Source organism: Onychomys torridus, chromosome 5, assembly GCF_903995425.1.
Source record: "Onychomys torridus chromosome 5, mOncTor1.1, whole genome shotgun sequence".
Taxonomy (NCBI): Eukaryota; Metazoa; Chordata; class Mammalia; order Rodentia; family Cricetidae; genus Onychomys; species Onychomys torridus.
In genome coordinates this window covers 31,472,187-31,496,948 of record NC_050447.1, presented here as the reverse complement: position 1 = coordinate 31,496,948, position 24,762 = coordinate 31,472,187, and the positions used below count along the sequence as shown (strand labels likewise).

The 24,762-nt window shown below is 48.0% G+C and overlaps 1 protein-coding gene across 4 annotated transcripts; it reads left to right on the top strand.

Moving 5' to 3' along the window:
• Positions 1-608: 608 nt before the first annotated feature.
• On the top strand, positions 609-24,234 carry Tk2 (thymidine kinase 2). Of its 4 annotated transcripts, none has more exons than XM_036188102.1 (10): positions 609-778; positions 1,464-1,501; positions 3,838-3,912; positions 7,421-7,474; positions 10,498-10,587; positions 12,635-12,708; positions 19,145-19,233; positions 19,795-19,874; positions 21,478-21,558; positions 22,543-24,234. In XM_036188102.1, exons 1-10 carry the CDS (start codon positions 655-657, stop codon positions 22,639-22,641), a joined length of 804 nt encoding a protein of 267 aa, XP_036043995.1. In that variant the 5' UTR covers positions 609-654; the 3' UTR covers positions 22,642-24,234. The 4 variants fall into 4 exon arrangements, with proteins under 4 accessions (XP_036043995.1, XP_036043996.1, XP_036043998.1 ...); XM_036188105.1 differs by having other exon boundaries at positions 711-872; XM_036188104.1 differs by lacking the exon at positions 609-778 and adding an exon at positions 930-1,368.
• The last annotated feature ends 528 nt before the right edge of the window (positions 24,235-24,762 follow it).

The following is a 24,762-nucleotide window of genomic DNA, read 5'->3' as shown; positions in this document are numbered from 1 at the left end:
CAGATGGGTTTATTTTTGCTACTTGCTTACAAGTGGGGGGTTACATGCTTTTTTCTTATCCCGTTTTGTCCATTCAGTGAGATATTGGTTGTGCCTTCCTGAGGGGTCAACATTATAGTCCAAATGTTGAAAAGGTCAAAGACTGTGGGCTTGGAAACTGACTTGCCTCCTAGCTCCCCTCGTTATGTCCTTCACTCTGCTTTTTGTGATGAAGGGGATTAAACCTAGGGCCCTTTTAAGCAAGCCCAACTCTTCGAGGACAAGCTCAGAAAATGGGGATGGCAATGTCTACCTGCAGAATCGTTAGAAGGAAAACACAGGACATCGTGAGTAGGCTTGTGCCTGGTGTGGGTGGAGCAGGCAGTTAAGGAAGTAATCGATGTCTTAATGAACTAATCAGCTCCCGGCATTTACTATCTACCCATTCCCTAAGTCTAGTTAGATAAGAGGTGCGTTCTACCGTCTGTAAACTGTAATCCTCACTTTGAATCTCTTCCGTGGGGCCTAGAGAGAGAAATACGCGAGTACCCTTTAAGGGGCGGGGCCGGGAGGGGTGGGGCGGGGCCGGGAGGGGTGGGGCGGGGCCGGGAGGGGGTGGGGCGGGGCTCCAAAGCCCACCGGAAGGAAGTCGGGCTTGCACATCAATTTGGGGCTATGCTGCTGCGGCCGCTGTGTGGCTGGGCTTCCCGATCTCTTCGTAGCGTAAGCCACGGAAGTCCTGGGAGCCTCATTTCGGGCACCGGGCCGCTGTGGGCTCCTCACCGCGCCTTGCGTCCGGGTAACTAGTACTTTTGTGCCACCTCGTAGGGGTCGCGCTGGCCCCCTCTTCCTCCTCTGCAAGTCATCGGACGTCTCCGAGGCCCTAAGGAATTGTGAGGACCCGCACTTGGGGCTCAAGCACGGCTTCTCTTCCGGTTTCCTGGTTAGATTCTTAAGGCCTTAGGAGAAAATGGGGCGGGAGCTGCATTTAACCAGCTCTCAGTGGATGCAGGTGCCTGCGGACCTAGAGGGCGGGTTCAGGCTTCTTAATTTCTCCTACTCTTGCTGGTAGTGGGGATCCTCCTCTTTCCAAATGGAGCATTGGTCTCCGCCTGCTGCCGGGGGTTGGCAGTGTTGCCAGCCTTGGCCTAGAAAACAGACAACCTGGGTCCCATCCCTAAGCCCAAGCCCACCGGCCGCCCTTTGGAATCTCTTGAGTGTACGTCATTCCTTGTGTCCACTGTGAAGATCCTAAGCACACAATACAGGTAAACAGAGTAGAATATACCAAGCGAAGGAAAGTAAGCAAGCACAAATGGACCTGGACCCAGGCAGACATCAGACAGTGACATTTCATGCGAGACCCAACCATAGAGGGTCCTGAGAATGGTAAACATTTTAAAGTCAAGAAGCAAGCATAAAAATGATCCGATTAGCACAGAGAAGAGTGAATAATCGAAACATTAACTTCCTTTCTTTTTTAGATAAAGATAGAGAAAATGATAAAGAGAAAAAAGCAGTGGTAAGTTCCTCTTTGTATGTATTCTCCAGTGTAGAATAATTTATTCATTTTTTTTTTTTTGAGCCGGAGAGTGAAGCAATGTGTGTGCAGTGAAAACAAGTACAAGGTGATATCTATCTCCAAATAAAACGTGAAAACGAGAGTAGGTGTAAATTTCAGTTAGTAGTGTGCGCTTAGCAAGCATAGGGTGAATCCCATTCTCAGCACCAGAGAAATATGTGGGGTAGATGCTCATCCGTTTCAGCTGTAATGGTTGGAGACCCGACTCTTAGCCCACAGACCTTGGGCTAAGCTGCTTGTGAACTCTGACAGCACACCTCCTGTTTTTGTAACCCCCTATTTCTTTCTTACCACATTTTTTCCTTTTTTTTTTTCTTTTTGTGAGCACTGAGGAGATTGGGACTAAGTTTTGCATATGAAGTGCTAGACACATAGTAGGCCTTCAGCAAGCAGTTGAAAGACTCAGATGAGAAATGTGCATGGGGAAACAGGCCCAAAGGTAATGGTGTTTATCTTTGAATTGAAATTATGGGTGATGCTTTTTATGTGGTGACTTAAATTTCTTCCCTGGGTATACACCCCTCCCTCATCAAATATTTTTAGGACCCAGGCACAGGCTGTGGTGGCGCATGCCTTTAATCACAGCACTGGGGAAGTAGAGGAAGGAGGAGCTCTGTGAATTCAAGGCCAACCCCATCTATAGAGGGAGTTCCAGAACAGTCAGGGCTGCACAAAGAAACCCTGTCTGGAAAAACAAAAATAAAACAAACAAACAAAAAAACCTAACCAACCAAACAAACAACAAACAAACAAAACAAGGAGACAGAGGATAGGGGTTGGGGGAGGCTCAGTGGGAAAAGTGCTTGTTGCCTAAGCATGGGGACCTGAGTGTGGAACCCCAGCCCTTGCATAAAAAGCAAGGTAGGAGTCTGTCATTCCAGTGATGGGATGCAGGGGCAGGAAAAATCCCAGGGATTCACGAGCCAGTGAATCTCTAAAGGATTTTCTGGTGGGAATAGGGGTAAGTGGTTTTTTTTTTTTTTTGTTTGTTTGTTTTTGTTTTTTCCAGACATGGTTTCTCTGTGTAGCTTTGCGCTTTTTCTGGAACTCACTTGGTAGCCCAGGCTGGCCTCGAACTCACAGAGATCCCCCTGGCTCTGCCTCCCGAGTGCTGGGATTAAAGGCGTGTGCCACCACCACCCGGCTCAAGGGGTAAATGTTTTTTAACTGTCTCTGAATAGTATTGAAGTCCTTGTAGTGAACGGGAAAGAATTATCAGGTGTAAAGTGACATCCAGCTTGAATTCCTTTCGTGTATCCAGGGGAGAGGAAAAGTTGTTTTCAGGGAAGAGCAGCAACAAAAGGCCCAGTAGTGCCCTCTGGGGTTTCTTCTTGCCTTCACTTACTCCCTTGGGTTTATTTTGTATTTACTCTGGGGCCTACAGGTACAAACTGACAGGGGTCTGGGATTAGAGGGTGGCCTGGCATCTGTGGGAAGTGTCATTGTCCATTTCTGGAGACCTGTTAGGTTCAAGGCTGGAAACCTTTGCTGCCAGTCAGCAGTGTACTTGCTAGGGAGAGTTTTATATTGGGTGTGGTGGCCAGTTGTGATAGGTGTTATAATGTAGAATGTGACAGGTGCTGCCTAAGGTCATGAGAAGGGGCCTGTTGGGCCTGGGTGTAAATTCCACCCACCTGCCTGGATTACTGCCTCAGTAAGTCACCACATATCTGTGAATACCTCCAGCCCTGGTGTAAAGCATGATAGAGTATGTACTTCTCTGTGTGACCCAGAGGATGTGTAGAGTGTTCTTAAGGACCAATTTGTCTTATGCTGAACTGTGCATCTCTTGTGATCTGCTGGAACCCAAACCACTCAGTCTACATATCACCAGGAGTGCCAGGCTGAGCCTTAGAATTGTTCGGCATGCCTCCCCAGGTGGCAGCCATCATGCCTAGGGTGTAGGTTCAGTCTGGTTTCCCTTCCCTTCTGTGAACTTCAGTTTTCTTTTCTGTGAAACATGTAAGGATCAACTTCCCAGACAACTTGATCGGGGTGTATGAGGCTCTGGGTTTGACCCCCAGCTTGTTAACAAAAAGAGAGGGACTGGGTCTGGTGTGGATGCATCACCCGGGTTTGTCAGTAGGGGGCAGGATGGGGGATGCTTTTTCTGTTACTGCTAAGTGGGACCTTGGGGCATTCCTGAGGTAGGGTTTTGGCTTGCCACTGAAACTCCGAGACTGAACCAAGTAGGCTGTTTACCCTAACCTAGTTTTTCCCTCATGTTCCTCCAGATGCTTGATTTCTATCCCTAATGCACATCTGTCTTCTGCTAGGTTTGTGTTGAGGGCAATATTGCAAGTGGGAAGACAACGTGCCTGGAATTCTTCTCCAACACAACAGACGTCGAGGTATGGCACTCACACTGGGTTTGAAGGAACCTGAAATGCCTGAGTGGAATAAGTTATGCAAGGCACAGACAGCCCTGTCCAACAGAAGGATGATGTCAGCCCCCAGTGCAGTGATCTAGTGTTTTTAAGTCTCATGGAGTGAGGCAAGAGGAGCGCTTTGAGACATCCCAGATATTAGTGTGTCAATATGAAGTCAGTATTAAAGTGATAAATGAACTGTTTACATTCTGTGTTTCATACTAAATCCTTGGGATTGGACATTTATTTAACACTTACAGCATTCTCGATTTGGACCTCAGATAGTCCTCAAGTCATAATTTTTCAACCTAGGATTTTTTTTTTTTTTGAATATACAGTGCTGCCAGAGCAGTATACATTCAGTAGAAACTATACTGTGATACCTAGTAGATTAGTATATTTAATGCATTTTCAGCTTGGTCTATTTTCAAGTGAGGACATAGCCCCATTGTAAATAGAGGAACATCTGTGGTCGAATTCCAAGGTCATAGTGATTGCATGTGGCTTGTGGCCCCTGTGTTGGGTGGTGCATGTACAGATCTCCCCATAGTCTGGTTAGGAAGAGTATCTGTGTGAGAATAGGGAAGGCAGGCTGCTGAGCCTGGCTCTGAGGTATCAGTGTCTCAGCAGGTGAGTAGCACTGTGCGCAGCTGGTTATGTATTTCTAGTTAATTTAAAATTCAGCCACTAAGAATAACTTCATAGATGTTTAAGAATCACTTCTCTCTACGGTGTGACCCTCGTTCTCTGTTCTAGGTCTTGGTGTCTTGTATTTCTGTGGCTCTTTTGTTACAGATTTAGTGTCTCTTGTGTGAAATGCTTGGGATCAGAAGTGTTTCAGATTTGGATTGTTTTTCAGATTTTAGAATATTTGATATAATATATAATGATCTTAGAGATGAGACCCAAGTCTAAACAAGACATTCATTTATGTGTGTACTTTATACACATGGCCTGAAGGTAATTTCAGTAGCCCGGACCAATATTTTGTGTGTTTGACTGATCTGTCGTGTGAGGCCTAAGTATGGACTTTTCTGTCTTTGGCATAGTGTCTGCTGGAAAGTTGATGCATTTTGGATGTCAGATTAGGGATGGTGAAGCCGTATTGCAGATTTTCTGACTGCTGCTTCCTTCTTCTCCTCCCTTCTCTCCTTCTTCCATCCCTCCTTGAGTGTACTTCTATTAACGATATATGTGGTTTGCTAAGATAAGAACCACTTTCCAGCCCTGGTGTTATGTTCTCTGCTGTGCAGAGAAGAGTTGCCATCGCAGGCCCCAGACAGCTGCTTGAGGTCTGCCCGAAAGGCTAGCCTGGGTCAGCACATGGAAGCAGAGGTCTAGGGAGGATTCCCACCATTCCTCCTTCGGAAGGGAAGCTTTCTGTGCCTGGATGCAAACAGTATGGACTGTCCTGAACAGACGCTTGCTCCTTGGAGGCCTGGGGTTTGGTAGGTTCCATGCAGTGACAGCCTGTGCACCTATGACGTCCCTGAACTCCCAGGTCTCCTAGGTCAGCTTCCCTGGTAGACAGACAGCATTTTGCATGTGCTGTGACAGCTTGTTGCTGGGGAAATTGTGTGTTATGAGACTCCATTGGGCAAGGATACTTGGGAGGTTTGCCAGTTTCCCTCCAGGTATATTTCCTCTTTGCAGATTTGGTACTGTGCCCTCTCATGGCAGTTAATATTAGCCATTAGTGTTGGATGATGTGTCTCATCAATCATCAGACCAGAAAGGGGCGTCTTAGGGTCACAGCCCTTGTCTTGAGTAGTGAACATCTCAATAGAACTTGAAAAGTCCTTATGTTCTCACTATGGACCTTGGGGCCAATTAACAACAGTTGCAGCAGCAATAGCTAATATCCATCCAATGTACCATGTGTGGGGGACCATCTCTCACCCCCACATTCCCCCAGAGTATTCTTGAGTAGAAGCAGCAGGAAATATTAGTTAGAAGAATAGAGGGGAGAGAAACAGATAGAAAACACAGGATAGCTTCCAAAGGGCCTGGATCCTAATCCATCGGGCACTGTCTGTCTCTGCCCTAGAGTTTTTAAAGGAATGCCAAGTGGTGGAACAAAAGACCTCCCCCCAGCTCAGCCAAGTGCAGACCATCTCAGACACCTGTATTCAGGCCCATGGTCCAGTCATCCTCTCCATGCAGACCTGCTGGGTAAAGCCACTAGGAGACCTGAAAATGGGCTCCAACAACCATGTTAAGTGTTTATGGTATTATCTAATTATTCCATGCTTATATGTATAACCCCTCCGAGGTAAGCACTATTACCTTTGTTGAGAAGAGGAAACAAAAGGATAATTGACTTATAAAATTTATATGGTGTAATAGTTAATTTTGGGTGAGAGCCTGACTGAATTCAAGACTACAGCAGCCTCCCACACTCGGCTCTGGCTTCATTTCCTGTGGTTTCAGTTACCTGAGGTCAACCAGCATCTAAAAATATTAAGTAGAACACTAAATTTAAACATTTCATAAAATTTAAATTATGCATTATAGTATGATGTGCCCAATGAAACCTCATGCTATCTTACTCTGTCCCATGTGAATCTTCCCTCTGTCTAGCACAGGAAAAATAAAAAACGAAAACAAAAAACAGAAAGCATGGCATGTCCCAGGCTTGTTGTATCTGAAGCTTCAGGCATCCACTGGGGATCTTGCAACACACCTCATGAATAAGGAGGCAGGTACTGTGCCTGGAGAACTATTGAAGCATTATTTCTACACATGTTCAGAGAGTATTTCCAGAGGAGACTGATCTGTAAATTGATAGGCTTACTAAGGAGGGAATATGAATGGGAACCGATAATTGGCTACAGGGCTGGATAGAACAAAAAAGAAAAGGATGTTCCTTCCTCTTTTTCCTGCTGTGGGACATCAAAATCCAGGCTTTCCAGCCTTAGGACTTTGAGACTTAGCCTGAGGCCCATGTTCCAGTGTTTCGGCCTCATGCTTAACATTACCCCATGACTTCCTTGGTTTCAGGCTTTGGACCTAGACTGAGCTATGCTACTTGTATCCCTGGAATCCCAGCTTTAGACAACTTGTCACAAGACAGAGTTCTTAGCCTCCATAATTACATGAGCCAATTTTGCTAATGAGTTCCTTCTTGTATGTCAATTGCTGTGTTCTTGTTAATGGACCTGCCCCTGTAGAGAGCCCTGACCCACACAGTAGTATGTATTGGGGCCGGGTCCCAGCTCAGGCTATGAAATGTCAGAGCCACCCATGTTTGTCCCCAAGCTACAAAGAGCTCAGCTAGCCTTACTAAGCCCACCCCCCTTCAGACTGAGCTGCTTTTCAGTTATTTACAGGTCATGTTTGGAAGTTACAGGAGGGCCCCACCTAGAAGAAGCTGTAGCCTTTCAGAGACCTCGGTTGTTTGGCCCACCCTTGGCACCCAGACGGTAGTCTTGTCTGTCTGTCTGTCTTCTAAACTTGGCATGCCGTTACAGCATGTTTTCTTTCCTTGCAGGTGTTGATGGAGCCTGTGCTCAAGTGGAGAAATGTCCGAGGCCACAATCCCCTGGTGAGTGCTTTGTTTCTTGCACAGACTGCCAGCTTCTTGGTGAGTACGCGGAATGGTGGGGCTGAAACCTGAGCCCATGCACACCCACTCTTTGTCCACACTGTTAGCTGATTCAGAAGAAAGGAGAATGGCAGATCAGAAGAAAGAAGAGGCCTGGGTGGGTGTGCACAAAGCCAGGAACCCCCTTTTGGCTGTCTTTAAAGATTCCAAGTGGCTTAGCTTTCCTTGAACCTAGTTCTAGGTCATCAGCTTCTAGATGAGCCTCTGACTTGGGTTTGGGCTTCATATTATCTAGTACTGGATCTCCTGTTGTTTACCCTGAAGCTACCTACCTTCCTTCCCAAGGAGGGCAGGGACCACAGTGTGCACATGCCTCTTCTCCCTCCTCCACTCAGAAAGCCCCGTGCTGCCCGCTTGAAAATGATGGAGAGAACGCAGACACTAGCAGAGGGGATGAAGAAAGGGGTCTTGGTTCTGGGCTCCATCCCATGTTATAGAGTGCTTAGTGTTTCTCAGATAAGAAAGCTGTAGTTTTAGCAGTGCCCTACAAGCCTTTGGTAATACCTCATGGAGCTGGAGTTCATGAGACTCAGGTCCACAGCAGCAGGATCCGTGCCTCCTGTGCTCTTTGGTTATACCCAAAGATGGCTGACAGTTGCCTAGCCTTTAGCACCTGTTTGCTCATTTATTCAGAGAATATTTATCACATACCTTCTATGTGGTAGACACTGCTCTGCATGCCAGACACTGAGCAGTGTAAAGTCTCTGGCTCCCTGGCACTAATATCAGTGTGGGGATGAAGGAGACACTTAGATGTAAGAATGTGGTGGGTGAATGTGGGTGAATTGTCATCAGAGAGGCTTTGCCTGGAAGCTGATGGAAACAGATGCAGAGACCCACAGCCAGATCTTACAGGGAGCTCGGAGAATCCTGCAGAAGATGGAGAAGAAGGATTGTAAGAGCCAGAGGGGTCAAGGACACCACAAGAAAACCCACAGAATCAACTAACCTGGGCTCACAGAGACTGAACCAACAACCTGGGTGGGAGCCTGCATAGGACTGACCTAGGCCTTCTGTCTATATGTTACAGTTGTGTAGCTTGGTCTTCTTATGGAACTCCTAACTGGGAGTAGGGGCTGTCTCTGACTCTGACTCTATTGTCTGCTTTTGGAACCCATTCCTCCTAATGGGTTGCCTTGTCCAGCCTCAACATGAGAGGAGGTGCCTAGTCTTAACTGCAACTTGATAGACCATGGCTGGCTGGTGTCCATGGGAGGCTTGCCCTTTTCTAAAGAGAAACAGGAAGAGTGTATGGGGAAGGAGGCGGGGAGGGGGAGAGGGACTGGGGGGAAAGAGGGGTAACTGGTCGGGGTGTAAAAACAAAACAAAACAAAACAAAACGACAAAATAAATACAACAACAACAAAAAGAATCTATAGTTTCTAGTTCCATGGGCTGGGAACACTTAGTCTTTGAATCTAGACATTGTATTGTGACAGGCTGTGTGCTAGAAAACTAAGGTACACACACACACACACACACACACACACACACACACACACACACGAGAAAAAAAGGAATGTGGTGGATGTTGGAGTTGTGAAGAGAGCTACAGCAGGTAAAAGAATGCTAGATAAGACAAGTTCATAGTATTTGAATAAGAATTGCACAGAGCTGTGACAAGAGTTTTACTTGTAGGATTGTGGAAGGAGATGGGTTGTCAGCTCTCTTTGGGTATAACAGAGAAAGTCCATCGGCATTCATACTTTCTAGAAGCCATAGAGGAACTAGGGCTTATTTATCAAGTAAGACAACTGGAGTTTCAGATGTCTGGGACAAGAGGAGACACTTCACAGAGCAGAAATACAGTCCCAGGAGGCTGCAGTATAAGAGCAACATCATCACCATCATCATCATCATCATCATCTATATTTCCACAACTTTCTGCTGGTCAGAAGAGCAAGACTGATGCTTGTGTGACAATTATTGGCTCATCGTGCTGGTCTGATGCAGAAAAGTATCTGTTTGTGCAGTCATCCAGTTTCTGACTTTGCTGAGATTTTCCTTTCACCCACGGTTAGGAAAGCCTTTATGTTTCAGTGCTGAGCAAGCACTTGAGTGTCATGAGTTTATACCAAGACAAAAACAAAACAAAACAAAACAAAACAAATGCAGAAAGGAAGCTGAGCATAGTCTCAAATGCTTGTAACCTCAGTGCTCTTGAAAGTTGAGGCAGGAAGTCCTGAGTTCCTGACCATCCTGGCTGTATAATAAGACGAGGCTTCCCTGTCCTTTCCACCCACCACCCAATACAACACACATTGCAGAGAGAGAAGCAAAAGATTCTTAGTGAGCAGCTGGAGAAGGAAGTGTTTTATCTGTAGGTGGCAGAATGATTGAGGACTGGCCTCTATTTAATGTAGGGTAGGTAGGGGAATGCATCTCTGGTAAGGTGACACTCGGGCAGAGGCCAACAACACACATAGGGAGGAAGCATTGCAGACATCTGGAGCAAGAGTAAAGAGGCAAGTTCTCAGGCCCTGAGATGGGGTCCTGCTTGACATGTTTGCAGAACACTAAGGACGTGTATGTGGCTAGAAGCTGATTGGCCAAAGGAAGAAGGGTAAGAGACGAGGATGGCAGTAGATTTCTAGGGTCTATGACTAGGATTGGGGTTTGATTTGATTTGAATGCAATGCTAAGTCCCTAGAAGGTTTGGAGCAGAGGAAGACATTAGCAAGCTCAGTTTGGCTGCTGGATAGAGAACAGTCCACAGGGAAACTCAAGGTCAACTACAAATGTCTGAGTGCTTGTTCCTCATATGGTCTGGCTGTTGGGGGCTGTCATATAACTGTATCCACATCTGTCTCTGCCCACCCTATTCTGAGAGCCATGCAGCTGTCCTGAGTCCACCTCTGGCCCCAGCCCTGCCCATGTAGGTTTCCTGAAATGGCTTTCAGTGACTGTAGACCTGAGCCCGCAGTTGCCATTTGGACGCTAAGTGCTTTGATTTTGTTCTGCAGGGTCTAATGTACCACAATGCCAGTCGGTGGGGTCTCACACTGCAGACTTACGTGCAGCTCACTATGCTGGACCAGCACACTCGTCCTCAGGTACAGTTCAGATCTTGCCTCCAACCTTGTCAAACATAACATCCTTCAAGTTCAGGGTGTTGTCAGATAGGGAAGTCTCACGAGGAAGTCTGTTGGGCTTGCATGCTGCACAGTCTTCTCTGACTACAGCAAGGTCCTCACAGGTGGCTGTCCTGAAGCTTCCTGGGCTCACGTTTTTGTAATCTGACCACTAAGAGACTTGCATCATTTAACCAGAGTGTGCTCCCTGGACTGCAGCAGCACTGTCACCTGGGGACGTGCTGGCCCTCCCCTGAGCTCCTGAGTCAGAAGATCTGAGGCTGAGGTCTAGCAGTCTGTGCCTTATCCAGCTGTACAGGGCTCCTGGAAGCATGTTCTGTGTGTCTACATGTTTGAGAACTATTGATCAAAGCTTCCTGGGGTCTGGCTTTCAGATTCTTGAAAGGATCTGATTCACCTTGGGTCACAAATGGCTAGCTTTGCTTCAACCAGGTGTTGGGGCAGGACAGGACATGCAGGGCTGCTTAGGCCCTTGTATCAGCAGGGGTAGATTGTCTTAGGAGGTAAGATGGAAAGGGAGACCATGATTGATACCTATGGGCAAAGCTTTATGCACAGCTGAAGCCTTTCCATGTAGGCTGCAAGACACCCCTACTATAGCCAATTATATTGGTACAGTCATTATGCTGGTCAGTTTGATCCAAGTCTGGTTACCTATAGCTGTAGTTACCATTCTTCTGTTGATATAAATCGTTTCAAACTGACAGACATGACTAGAATCTTTGGGCGAATATGAATTTCTCCTTCTCCAAATGTTTCTCTAAGTGATAGAGAACAGAGCACCTACAGTTATCACCTTTCCCCTTGGTTTGCTCTGCTTTGCCTAAATGGGTACTCTAAATTATATTCAATGATGTATGAATATTATGGGATATGGGCTGACACCTGCTAAGGAAGCAGAGACAGCTGGTTGGACTCAGCAGGAGAGACGTGGCTGAAGAGGGGGCCAGAAAACAACAGGCAAAGGAAGGTAGGAGCAACATGTACAGAAGGGATAGGAGGAAGGATGGATGTGCAGAAATCCTGGAGGGCAGATAGGTAAGCAGAGAGAGTGGGTTGTAGGTTTGCATGTGCCTGTGGCCGCTGTGTGGGCCATACTTTGTACACTAGGTGTCAGGGCAAAAGTTCCTCTTGCTTCCTAAAAGGGTGTTGTAGCTGAAGGGAAAAATGGCCCATGCAGGGTGTGAGCAACTTGCAGAAAGGTGATATCCAGTCATCCTCTTGCCTGCTGGGTAGAGAACTTCGCAGTTTTAGCAGGCCGAGCCTCCAGAATGCCCCCAACCCTAGCCTTCTGGGGCTCTGCCTCAGACACTCTGGTCTTCAGGTAAACAAGTTCCCCATCTCAGGGTTCCACTCATATTGGTGAAATTATTAAGGCCACTCCACATAGTTAAAAGGGAGGTTTATTTTGTGGGGTAACTTAAGAGTGAATGGATAGGTTACAGGGTCTGGGAAAGGTGTAGCGCAGTCCGGCGGTGTTCTCTGGAGAACTCTGCTCGGTCTACCTCCAGCGTCCAGGGTCTAGGAACCAAGAGACTGGCCCATCCAGATCTCGGGTCTTTGGGGGTCCTCTCTCGGCCCTGCCTTGTAGGCGTGACAGTTACCGAAGCCTCAATGGGGGTGGCACACTCACTAGACTGTGCCAGTTGGACAGTCCTTGGCAGCTCCGTAGTCTGTCCACATCCTAGTGGAGCCTCCCTCCTGCTATGAAAGCAGTGCTGCAGTGCTGCGGGCACCCCCCTCCTCCCCTCCCCCATACCCCCATTGCTGCCTTTACTGTCTCCTTTGTCCTCCAAACGCCAGGATGGTCAGGGTGGAGGGAGACGCACAGGGATTCATTTGATTTGACTTCTGCCACCTTGTCACCCTCTCCTCACAGTCTTACGATCGATCGATCAGCAGAGCTGGCAGGGACACAGGACAGGGTGGGAGGGGTGGGGCAGGTTTTCTGGCTTTGTCCTCCTCCTCCTCTTCACCTGAGAGTAAATCACTTTTTCCATTCCTTCAGATGTCACCTGTACGGTTGATGGAAAGGTCAATTTACAGTGCAAGATACATTTTTGTAGAAAACCTGTATAGAAGGTACTGTAGTTTGTATAGTCTGTTATTTATTAAACCACTGATTTTATGTATATGTGTGTAAGTGTGTGTGTGTGTAGGCCAAAGGGCAACCTTGGGTGTTGGGCCTCAAATGATCTGTATTGCTTTATTTTTTTAAAGACTTACTTAATTTTATGAATGTATGAGTGATTTTTTTTTCCTTACATGTATGTATGTGTACCACATGTGTGCCTGGTCAGAAAAGGGTATTGGATCCCCTGAAACTGGAGTTACAAACAGTTGTGAGACACCATGTGGGTGCTGGAAACCAAACCCAGGTCCTTTGCAGTCACAACAAATGTTCTTAATCACTGAGCCATCTCTCCAGCCCTCTACCTTGCTTTTTGAGACAGGGTCACTCACTGGCTTAGTTATCACTGATTAGGCTAGGCTGGCGGGCCAGTATATTCCAGGGATCTGCCTATTTTTACTTTCCAGTGCTGGGATTGCAAGCAGACACCATCATGCCTGTGCTTTTTACGTGCGATCTGAGAGTTGAACTCGGGTCCTCGTGCTCACACAGACACTTTACTAACAGCTCCCTCCCCAGCCCTAAACCACTGATTTTGGAGCTTGCCTATTCACTTGACAGATACGGAGTACCAACAGTACTGATGAGTTTCTGTTGATTTATAATATTGTGAAACAAATAACCACAAAACCCAGTAGTGATAGCCATCTTCCTTTATTGCCAGGTCAGTTGGGAGGTCATCCAGGTGGCTCCTTTACCTTGGCTGGGCTTAGCCAAATGTCTGGTAATGGGCTAGACTATAATGGACTCGGCTAGGGCAACCCAGGCATCTTGTCTCTCCTCCTCTTGCCTGTTATTCCCTCTGGGAGCAGAAGCAAACCTGGGCCTTTCATCTCCTGTGGATGGCATGGGCAGAAGTCCCGATGGAAATACTCCAGCACTTTCATAGTTGTTCCCTTGCTGATATTCCACTGGTCCTGTGCTCACAGGAGCCCAGGTTGGCAGGCGAGAGGAATTCCATAGCACAGTGCAAGTCTGTGGGGAAGATGAAGATTTGGGATGACTAGAGTAGTCAGTCTGCCTAGTGCTTATTTGATTTGTGATTTTTCACTCAAAGCTGGCTTCTGTCCTCATGGGCGCAATATTTTATCTAGGTAGAAGCCTCGAAGGCTTCTAGTGATCCATCCAGTGCTTTGGCCTCAAGTGGGGGTGGGGGTGGGGGTGGGCTACATTTCTATGCTTAGGTTACTGATGGTTTGAGGGGGTCTTAGAGGGAATGGCTTGCCGACTAAAGTCTGAAGTTTCAGCCCTTTCTGAGCTCTTTCCTTTAGAGCCGTGTGCCTGGTTCCCTGTCCTCATCAGGGCCCCCATTCTTACCATCTCTTCCTGCTTTGAGCTTCCAGTGTTACTGTCACTTGTTAGAGCTGGTCCTGATGCTGTGCAGGGTGTTCCTGGCCCTCCCATCCACAGCGGCCCTTATTGGTCTGCTGGTCCTGATGCTGTGCAGGGTGTTCCTGGCCCTTCCATCTGCAGCTGTCCTTATTGGTCTTCTGGTCCTGATGCTATGCAGGGTGTTCCTGGCCCTCCCATCCACAGTGGCCCTTATTGGTCTGCCCCAGCCCTTCCTGACCATCTCTCTCTCTCTCTTTTTAAAAATATTTATTTATTTTTATTTTGTGTGTGCGTGTGCGTGTGCGTGTGTGTGTGTGTGTGTGTATCCAGTGCCCACAGAGGTCAGAACAAGGCACCAGATCCCCTTGGACTAGATCTGTGGACAGCTGTGAGCCTCCACGTGGGTGCTGGGGATGGAAGCCTGTCCTCTGCAAGAACAGTAGTTGCTCCTAACTGCTGAGCCATCTCTCCAGCTCCCTGACCATCTGGCATAGATGCCTCCTTGGTTTTACTTTTTGTGTGGTGCTGTGAATCAAACCCAGGTCCTTGAATATACCAGACAATTATTTTACCACTAAGCCACATCCCCAGCCCGCCCTTGCTACTTTTAATAGTGATTTCCTTAGTAGTAGTTAAGACCTTTATTTGCATTGTTAACATTTGGCTAATTTTAATAATCACAAGTGGCAGTTCCATGTGGTTCAGCTAAAGTGATGATTTCATTGCCGTCACTTGACCCCAGCTGGATCAAATGCTCTTTGAGGGCAGACACAGTCTGTGCTTTACTACCCTAGCTGGAACAAGCACAGAGGGCCCTGCTTACTGCTTGTTTACACTTGTTAGATGGTTTTGGCCTCTAGCCAACTTATTCCTTGGTGCCTGCCCTCTCTTTCATACACACATTTTTGAGGGAGCAATGCTCCTGCTGGTCCTGAGCTACTATGTGTGGTGCGGCTGAGTCTGCTCTGCTTCCCCATCTTTACCTGGGCATCCTATTGATAGGTAAGTCTCCTTGGTACTGCTGGATGGGACTGGGAATCTCTGGATTTGTCATCTGCCTTCTGGTTGAGGATTATGATGTAAGGAATGAGGCCCACTATGCCAGCCAGCCACTATGTATTACAGGGAGTCCTCCAACCCTAGGCCTTGGCCCTTTCCCTGGAGAGTAGGCCTTCTGTCATGGGAACAAGATTGAATTCTTAAAGTTGTCCTTAGGACCAAACGTTTATGGTGCAAGATTTCCTCTTTCCTGCACCTAGCCCGTGGTTTCCATTTCACAGGTGTTGCCTTTGGTTTGTTGGTTTGGAATTTGTACTCTCTATTGTAAAGGGCTCTAGGTCTATTTCCAGGCCCAGAGCGGAGCAGCTGTCAGCCAAAGGCTTTCTGTTTTGATGGTGAAAAGTGTTTCGGACCAGAGTTGCAGAGAACTAATGGGAGAAAGAATGGAATTTGGGGTTCCTGTAAGGTCATTCTTCTTGCAACTCCAACATGCCCAGCGCACCCAATGATCATAATGGGGTGCTATAGAGAGAGGAGATTGTTTAGAGCTTTCTGCCCTCCGTCCCCATCTCATCCTGCTGTATGAGAACTAGTCACCAAAGGCAGAAGGTGATAAAAAACTAAATAAAGAGGCAGATAGATCCAGATTTGTGCAAAGTGGCACACACCTTTAATACCAGCACTTGGGAGGCAGAGGCAGGCATATCTCTGAGTTCGAGGCCAGCCTGTGGTCTACAGAGTGAGTTCCAGGACAGCCAGAGCTACACACAGAAACCGTGTCTCAGGGAAAACAACTAACCAACCAAACAAAAAACTGTAATGTGTCCTGGGTCAGTTAAGAAACAGTTTGGGCATTAGTGACCAGCATATATCACTCTGTATAACTATCTGAATGCCTTTTATTTGCTCTTTAGGAATACATGCCAGGTTCACATGGTGGATAAAATAGTTACAACCAAGATGTCTATGAACTGTCAACCTGTTTTTTCTAGCCTACACCACACGTAATGTAGAATTAGGTTTGGTGGGATCCTTAACCTGTACTTGGAACTGTCTTGGTTCTTACTGTGGGAGCTCAGTTGGGTAGGTACTGGCATGTATAGTGATCAACTGTAGCCCAGAAGTTTGTGTTTCCCCACCTCCTGACATGTCCAAGGGAAAGGCTTGCTAATGATGGTGATGGAAAGCCCTTTCACAGATGGAGTCTAGTCATGGCTGACATGGCAGTGCTGGGTTGGTCATTTCCCCAGGAATCCTTGGAACCTTTGCTGAGGATCTAGGGGTGGGGACCTGGCTTTGCAATCTGTAATTGAAGGTTTGGATATCTGAAAAAGCCCACAGATACACATTGGGGTTCTACATCTCCTCAAAGCAAAATTTCTAAGAGTGTTCTTGCCTTCGAGGCCTTGAACAAGTGAAGAGCACCCCAAAGGAGAAGTCCACCTCTTCCGGTGAGGGTGGGAGGCAGAATGAGTGCAGTTATGCCAAGAGCAGCCTGAGAGTTTGTATAAACTGCTGAAGAGGAAGATTGGGGTTTTATGCTGTACTCAGAAACAGGAATTTCTTAGCTGTATGCACTGGCCTGTAATGCGAAAGTGAAGGTGGTGTGGAAGCATCATACAGCTGAAGAGGCCACACAGGCAGTTGTGTAGTAAGCCCCAGAGGCAGAGAAATTGACTGTAAAGATTTTACACGACTGCCTGGTCCTCCTTTCTTAAGGATGGAGTAGAGGAGTAGAGTAAGGCTCAGATGGGAACACCAGGCAGGTCCTCCCCCTCCCCTGCCCTGGCCCAGAACCAGGAGGCCAGCACACAGAAACACCCTGTGATCCAGGTTAGTCCCACAACTGACAGCAGGGAGGGCAGCTAATGTGTTGGAGAGCAGATGGGACTGAGGGCAAGGCTCAGGCTGGAACTGGCCTCACAAGGTCATATGAAAACAACAGGAAATGATGGATTTAAGTATCCAGTTTCTGTTTTAATTTGTTTGAGACAGTATCTCATTATGCAGCCTAGGCTAGTCTGGAACTGAGTTTTTAAGTAGCCCAGGTTAGTGTCAATCATGAGATCCTCCTGCCTCAGCCTCTTAAGTGCTAGGATTACAGGCTGGTGACACAACACACAGTCTATGATTTGGTTTCTTGAGCATCAGGTACTTTCAGCTGAATTAAATAGAAATGTGGCACAAAGTATACTGAACTGTAGGATTCTCACTGGCAGAACATTACTTTAACCATGTAAAGATGTGTTACATTTGTTTAACTAGGCAACGGATGTGTTACATTTGTTTCTGCTGCATTTATTTAATTATGTAAAGATGTGTTGCATTTGTTTTACCTTGCCTGCCTAAGGCACCTGATTGGTCTAATAAAAGTCTGAATGGCCAATAGCTAGGCAGTAGAGGCCTAGGCGGGGCTAGTGGGCAGAGAGAACAAGTAGGAGGAGGAATCTAGGGTCAAGAGAAGAGAGGAGGGAGAAAGGGAGGGAGAAAGAAAGGGAGATGTTTGGCCAGGCAGTCACCAGCCAGCTAGACATGAAAGAAGCAGGACAGTAGGACATACAGAATGAAAGAAAGGTAAAAAGCCCTGAAGCAAAACGTAGATGAAGAGAAAGAGGTTAAACTAAGTTATACGAGCTAGTGGGACAAGCATAAGATAAGGCCACGCATTCATAATTGATAGTAAGTCTCTGTGTCATGATTTGGGAGCTGGTTGGTGGCACAAAAGAAAGCCTGCTGCAGGCTACCTTCCCTCTTCCTCCCCAGGGCCACAGTTGGTTTCTCTTCCCTCCTCTCAAGACTCTCCTCCCCCCGCCCCCCTTTCTAGCACACAGCCTGGACACCTGTTCTCTTTGCAGCCAACCTGGTCATACCCAGGCTGAGTGGGTCCCTCGAGATGATGCAGGTAGAGGACACTCAAAGGGAAGACACTCTTCCAGGGCCTGGAAGTCCCCTGGTTGCTTTCTTGCCTGTGCCCACTAGCTGTGCCCACTCTTGTTTGTGTCCTCTCTGGGCAGAGGATGCCCAAGAATGCCAGAAGTGGAAGCCAGGTCTCCTCTTTCTTTGTCCTCCCTTATCTCCCCCCGCCCCCCATGCGCTCATTATATGTAAATGTGGAGACCAGATGAGGACATTGAATCCTGCTCTATCACTTCCTGCCTTTTTCTCTTGAGATATTCTCTTGAACCAAAGCTTGCCTTTTGGGTAGACTGGCTGGCCAGGGAGCTCTGTCTGTCCCTACACCCCACTGCTGGGTTTATAGGCACATAGGGCCAAGCCTAGCCCCCCACCATGGGAAATTGTACCCAGGCACCCATGCTTGCAGAGCAAGCACCCTTACCACACAGCCACCTTCCCAGCCTTGCTCTTTAAGTTTTAACATCTAAAACACAGAACAGTGCCACACCCCATTCTTGTTTTGAGTACTAGCGTGTTCAGATTTGAGAAGAGCAAAGGGAAAAAGTTCAGTAGTTCTACAGCTCAGAGAAAAGCACTGTGAACATTATGGTGTATTTCTTTCTAGTCATTTCAAATGTGTGCTGCTTTTATGTGGTTGGGGCACATGTATATAGTTCAGTCTCCGGTGTTCATTGAGCATCAGGTTCAGAGTCTTTCTGCATATGACTTTACTGTGCCATCCTTCAGCTATGTCCTGCTGCAGAGACAGACCAAGATTCACTCTCATGCTGAATAGTGTATGGCAAGCATTCATGAGTAGTTTCATTGAAAACAAGTTCTAGGCATGAAAATGACTCACTGATTCACTTCCAACTTGAATGATTTCTCTGTGCTCAGAGGACAGACTAAAGTGTTCTTATCTGCTTGGAGTTCAATTCCAAAAGCATTCTCCATCTGTCAGTGCCATGGCCAGCCCCACGGTGGTGGAAGGTCAGATAGATGCTCAGGGTCTTGTCGGTATTCCATGGCCATCATTTGTGCACCACACCATGCAACGTGCCCTTGGTGGTGCCCTTCCAAACAGAAGCTACCCCTGCCTGGGTCCTTTGGGGAAATGACGCAGCACATGGGTTAATAAAAACCTGTGAATTCTCATTGCAGCGGGAAGATGCCCGAGGTTGACTATGTGATTCTGTCTGAGTGGTTTGATTGGATCATCAGGAACATTGACGTCTCTGTTGATCTGATAGGTAAGGCAGTCTCTCCCTACCGGAGGATCCTCTGGGTACAGCTGGGGTGAGGTTCCCCTTTGCAGAGACAGCAGGTAGGGGCACCTACCATCCATGGCTCTCTGTCCATCACAGTTCCCCCAAAGGCAGGCAGAATTTAGGAGGTGTGCTCCCTGTAAAGGAACTCTGGCCATGGCTCCTTAAACGTCCTTCCCCTGGGTCAGTTACCTCCAGGCCCCTGAACTGTTCTCATCTGATGGCTTCTCTGTGTCGTGTGGGAGGAACAGAACCTGGACACTGGCTGATGCCAATAGCTTGCCAGACCCTGTCGAGGAATGGAATTCCTTTAAGCTGATAGACTGTGGGGCTGAGGACATGTGGAAAGGGTCTGGGGGCCGAGCGTCAGGACCCCTGTTGCTTCCACAGGGGCCAGTGGGAGACTGAGCAGGCGTGGGCCGAGGCTCCTGCTATATTACTCAGGTAGTGAGTGCCTCTCCACCTCAGCCCTGTGCTGGCCTAGTCTTTGCTTCCTTCCACACTGGGAGCACAACAGTCAGAGCTGCTTGTGTTTTTAAATCTTAGTTTATCTTCGAACCACTCCTGAAATCTGCTACCAGAGATTAAAGATGAGGTGCAGGGAAGAGGAGAAAATCATTCCAATGGTAAGAGGCTAGAACCACCTCCACCTGTCCTGCTAGCCCTCCCCTTGCTGCCCACCACGCCACCATCAGGGGTTCTGTAACAAGAAACAGGAAGTATAACCGAGGGCAAACTCTAGCTTCCTCTATGGCTTTGGAGCCCTTGTGGGTGCCGCCAGGACTGCTCTGCTTCCTGTGGTTCCTGACTCAAGCTTCTGCACTCCCATGATCAGAGGGGCACATGCATGTACACACACATGCACACACACACACACCATGGATATGTACCTTTGCTCTTGTTCAGTAGTTTGTCTTCACACACATGCACAGACACACACATGCACACACGTTGGACTGACGTAAATGAGCCTTTGTACAGTAGTTTGTCGTTAGCTGTGATGTCACTTCCTGGACTTCCTTCCGCTGCCCTTCTCTTGCCCCTAGGCCTCCTGCAGTGACAGCCTGCAGGACGGCATATTGACAGTGTTTGTTCCCAAGTGTCTTGACACTGCGAACACTTTTAGATTTGGTCCTACTTCCTCTGTCCTCAACATGTGTGGGCCTGGTACCTAGCAGTTGCTTGGTTAATATTGGACTGTGTACCTTAGGTGGACAGTTATCCTTGAAGGATAGACAGGGGCTCGGTAAACTCTTTTGGGACATCATGGTGCTCTGGACTCAAGATGGGCTGGGCTGAGGGCCCAGAAAAGTCTGTCTAATCTCTAAAGCTCAGCTGAGTTTTGCCTTGGGCCAGCCATGACGGTTCAAGCCTGCTCTAGGCATGTACTTTGAAATCTCAGAGACAGGAGTGATAGAGATGGAGCACCATGGAACTGAGCTTAGGCTGTGCTGTGATGGGCTTGGCGTTTCTGTGCTGTCTTTAACAACTCGGATGTTCCCAAGAAATGTCATGTCTGGAGTCCTTCCAAGCCATTGTCCAAGGGGTTGAACTACTGGTTGTGACAAGGACATGCGGGGTGTCCAGTGGTGTGTAAGAAGGTGGCAGCATGGTTTGTGGGCCAGCTTCCAGGGTGGAGGGCAGACTATTGCTGGAGGAGGTGGTCTGGGCAGCTGGCATACACTGCCTGAATGCCTGAGAGTGCATGTGGGCAAGGCTTCACAGCATGCGGGTAACATGGCTTGGGGGCGTCTATCTCCTTTCCCTTGGGCTCCCCACAGGAGTGGTCCTTACGGGCTGGACAGTCTCTATGATGAGTGATCTACAGGGAGAGTTTAGTAAGGGGAGAGGCTGAATTCGATCCTTTTGGTGACAAGCCAGAGGGAAGGTATAGTGGCCACGGAGTGCTGGGACACCTGTCATTGACAGCTGTACACTTCCACATGGTGGAACTGGGTCTCCCACGAGAGAAGTGGCAAGAAATGGGAGATGCCAGCTCGGAGGTGTGCTTTTAAACTTGGCTAGGGAAGGCCAGTGGGAGGTTGGGGTATACTGACATTTCAACCACAGGCTTTTCACACAGCCATGCTGGTTGTTCCAGGGACCCTTGTTCATGTCACTTCCTAACAGTCCTTGAGAATTCTGACCTGCCATGTAGGCCTGTGAGACCCTTGGTGGGCGGGCTTTTCTCCCTTCCCACTCCCCACAGCCTGTGTGTTTCTGTGGCAGGAATATGTCAGTGCTATTCATCGCCTCTATGAGGAGTGGCTGGTCACTGGTAGCCTTTTCCCAGCTGCAGCCCCTGTTCTGGTAAGTCAGTGTCCCTCCTGGAGCAGAGACTCTTTTGTGGGGAGGAAGTCTCAGAGAATGTCACCCATGCCACAGAAAAGAGCTCTTTCTCTCTCCACCCCCATTTCTGGACAGTCTCACAGGGACTTGAACAGACTTGAGAAAAGGCTGGTTATTTTAGTAACGTGTTACCCACACAGCATCACTACAAAGAAGTACCTCAGCTGTCTCTGGACCTGGGTTTGAGTTTGGACCTTTGGGGATGATGGTCCCCATGCTTTGGTGGGTGACACAGAGTCTGTTCATTGTGGTGAGGTGACCCAGTGTCTTCAGAGAGCACGTCAGCGGCTGTCTGTTCTTAGGTGTCACACTGACGCCCTCAGGAGGTGCCTAGGGCATAGAAGTGCCACACTGCGGCCGCCTCTGAGCTCCTGGGCTGACTACAGTAACTCCTTGTAGCTCAGAGGTGATGTGTCCTCCCTACCAGTATGTCCTACTTCTTATGCCTGGTGTTTCAGTTTGCTCTTCCTAAACTACCTTAGGCAGGCAGTCACCACTTGAGGCAGTCACATGTCCAAGAGGGGATGATGAGCTTTTATTTATGACCTTGGGCTGTAGGCCACATATGCATTCTGGATCTGAGAAGCAGTTGGCAAGGCTGTGCAAAGGACATCTTCACTGTGGGAACTTCCAGAGTGCTTTCCTTCACTGTGAAGAGAAAACCCGAGGAGGCTAGGGAACTAGCAAGGTGTCGGAGAGCTCGTCTAGATGTTTGAATCCCTGGGTTTCGTTCCCAACACAATCTCCTGCCTCCCAGTTCCAATGAAAAGAAAAGGCATGGATGATGGGATGGATTCTCTAGTAAATTTCAGTTCAGATTGTAGACTTGTTCTGGAGCTTGGAGCTGTGTGGTTTTGACCTTCTTGGCCCCTCAGCCTCTTGGATAGCCCCAGGGAGGGTGGAGTCACTTAAGTGTAGCCTGTGACCTATTTGTTTTATTTCTAGGTGATTGAGGCTGACCACAACTTGGAGAAAATGTTAGAACTCTTTGAACAAAACCGGGCCCGGATATTAACTCCAGAGAATTGGAAGCATGGCCCGTAGGACTGGATATGGCAGCAGGTCTACATGACAGTGTCAGGAGTATCCCAGAAGGGCCACATTAGCTGTTGTTTAGAAGCATTTGGAAGAATCTACTCTCAGGAGCGTCTGTTACCTGGTCAGATCTATTTTTGCTATAGTCTTTTCATTTTGGGACAGATGGCTTTTGTCATCAGATCCTTGCAGCACACATTCCCCCTGTGCCCTTCCTGGTGGCTTCCTGAGGCTGAGGCCCTTTGCTGTGTCCCTGGTGGTGGTCCAGCTGCTATGTATCAGGCCACCCAGTGGGCCAAGGGAGCAGCCTTCCGTCATAGATAAGGATTTGAAGCTCGGAGAGGTGCAGGGACTCTTCAAGGTCATATAGCCTGTGCATAGGGGAGCTGGCACCATCAGACACCTGGCTTGGGCTGCCTCCCCCCCCCCCCCCCCCACCCCCACCCCCACCCCCACCCCCCGAGCTGTTTCTGTTTAGGCCTGCTGTTCTGAGCTCTAGCCCTCCATGTCTTTGTGAGAGGAGCTGGCAGTATGTGGACTCTATGACATTTCACTACTGGGCAAGGTTCAAGGAGGATCGACATCACTAGTCTTTGGCTCTCCTCTGTTATTTGCCCTGAGCCCAGTGTTTCCTGCTTGAAGATGCTGTAGCCTCTGCTATTTTGTCATCTGGATCTCAGTGTCATAGAGGAATCCTGCATTGGCCCTTGGATGGTGCCAGTGTCATTGAGGATGAAGGCCCTTCCCAGACTGCTGCCAGTTTTTGTCATTCTGTGTCAGAAAACAGACTTTTGGGACTTGGACACTTTGCCCTGTGCTGAGTGAGGCCAAGGGCAGGCAGCTGGGCTTCGTAGGCCCCATCACTGTCTCCTGTCCTGTGTGAGGAACAGGGCCCTTGGAATTACTGAGTGTTTGTGCCCAAGGGAGAGAGACATGGTGGCTTTAACTCTTTTGAAGTGTTTTTCCATCTGAGCGGATGTCTTGGACCACAGAGCACAGAGCCATCTCTACTGGATCAGAAAATATCCTAACTTTGCTGGGCCATAACTGCACACTGAAGCTGCAGCTGCTGCTTGAACCAATCGAGACCAAGAGGAAGCCAGACTGTTCCTCTAGGAGACAGTGAGACTGGGACCCAGTCAGGGTTTGCAAATAAAGGCATATAAAGTGTTGCAGCTCTTGACTTTCTGGAGTTGGTGGAGTGCATCTGGAGAAGACTGGAATCAGACTCAGGGAAATACAGCATGGTGAGCTGCTGATGAACATGTGCCTCTCCATGCCTGGTATGCCTGGTGGCCACAGACAGGGCCAAGAGTCCAGCTGTTGCTCCTTCCTGTTTGGACCGAGTCTTGAGCCCTTTGTGTGGTAGGAGGGATAGCAGCCAAGGTGACCATCCATCAGTACCTGCAGTCTAACAGGGATCAACCAGAAACCCGAGAAAGGCAGGAACCTTTGTACCAGCAGTCTTGACATCTTAGGATTTACAAATGGACAGTCCCAGCACTTGTCCCTCTGCTTAATGATAGCACTTGTTTTGGGAACAAAAGTGATTTTTATTCTCTTACTCTATGGTAGCCAATAAATTCTACATCTAAACCCTGATGTTAATTTTCTCTTTCATTTTCTTTTCTTTTTTTTTTTTTTTGAGTCAGGATCTTACCCTATAGCCCAGGTTGGCCTCAAATTTACTATATAGCCCAGACTGGCCTTGAACAGTAGCCTCAGCCTTTTGAGTGCTAGGATTGCAGGCATGTACCACCATGTCTGGCCTGTATGCTCATTTTTAATTTAATGTAATTTTATTTTTCTTGAATGTATTTGTTTTGCCTGTATGTACATGTGTGCCTGGTGACCATGGAGGCCAGAAGAGGGCATTGGATCCCTTGGGACTAGAGTTATAGGCAGTTGTGAGTTGCCATGTGGGTGCTACGAAGTATCCCTAGAAGAGCAGCCAGTGCTCTTAATCACTGAGCCATCTCCAGTCCCATGTGTTCAATTTTAAAATACCATGTTTTCTAATAGTGTGCCTGGTCCAGAAAGAGCCTGCTGTCCTTGTACCTTGACACCTGAGATAGGAAACATCTATAACAGTGGCTCGGCTTGTTTGCAGAAACCTTCCAGCTCAGAGAT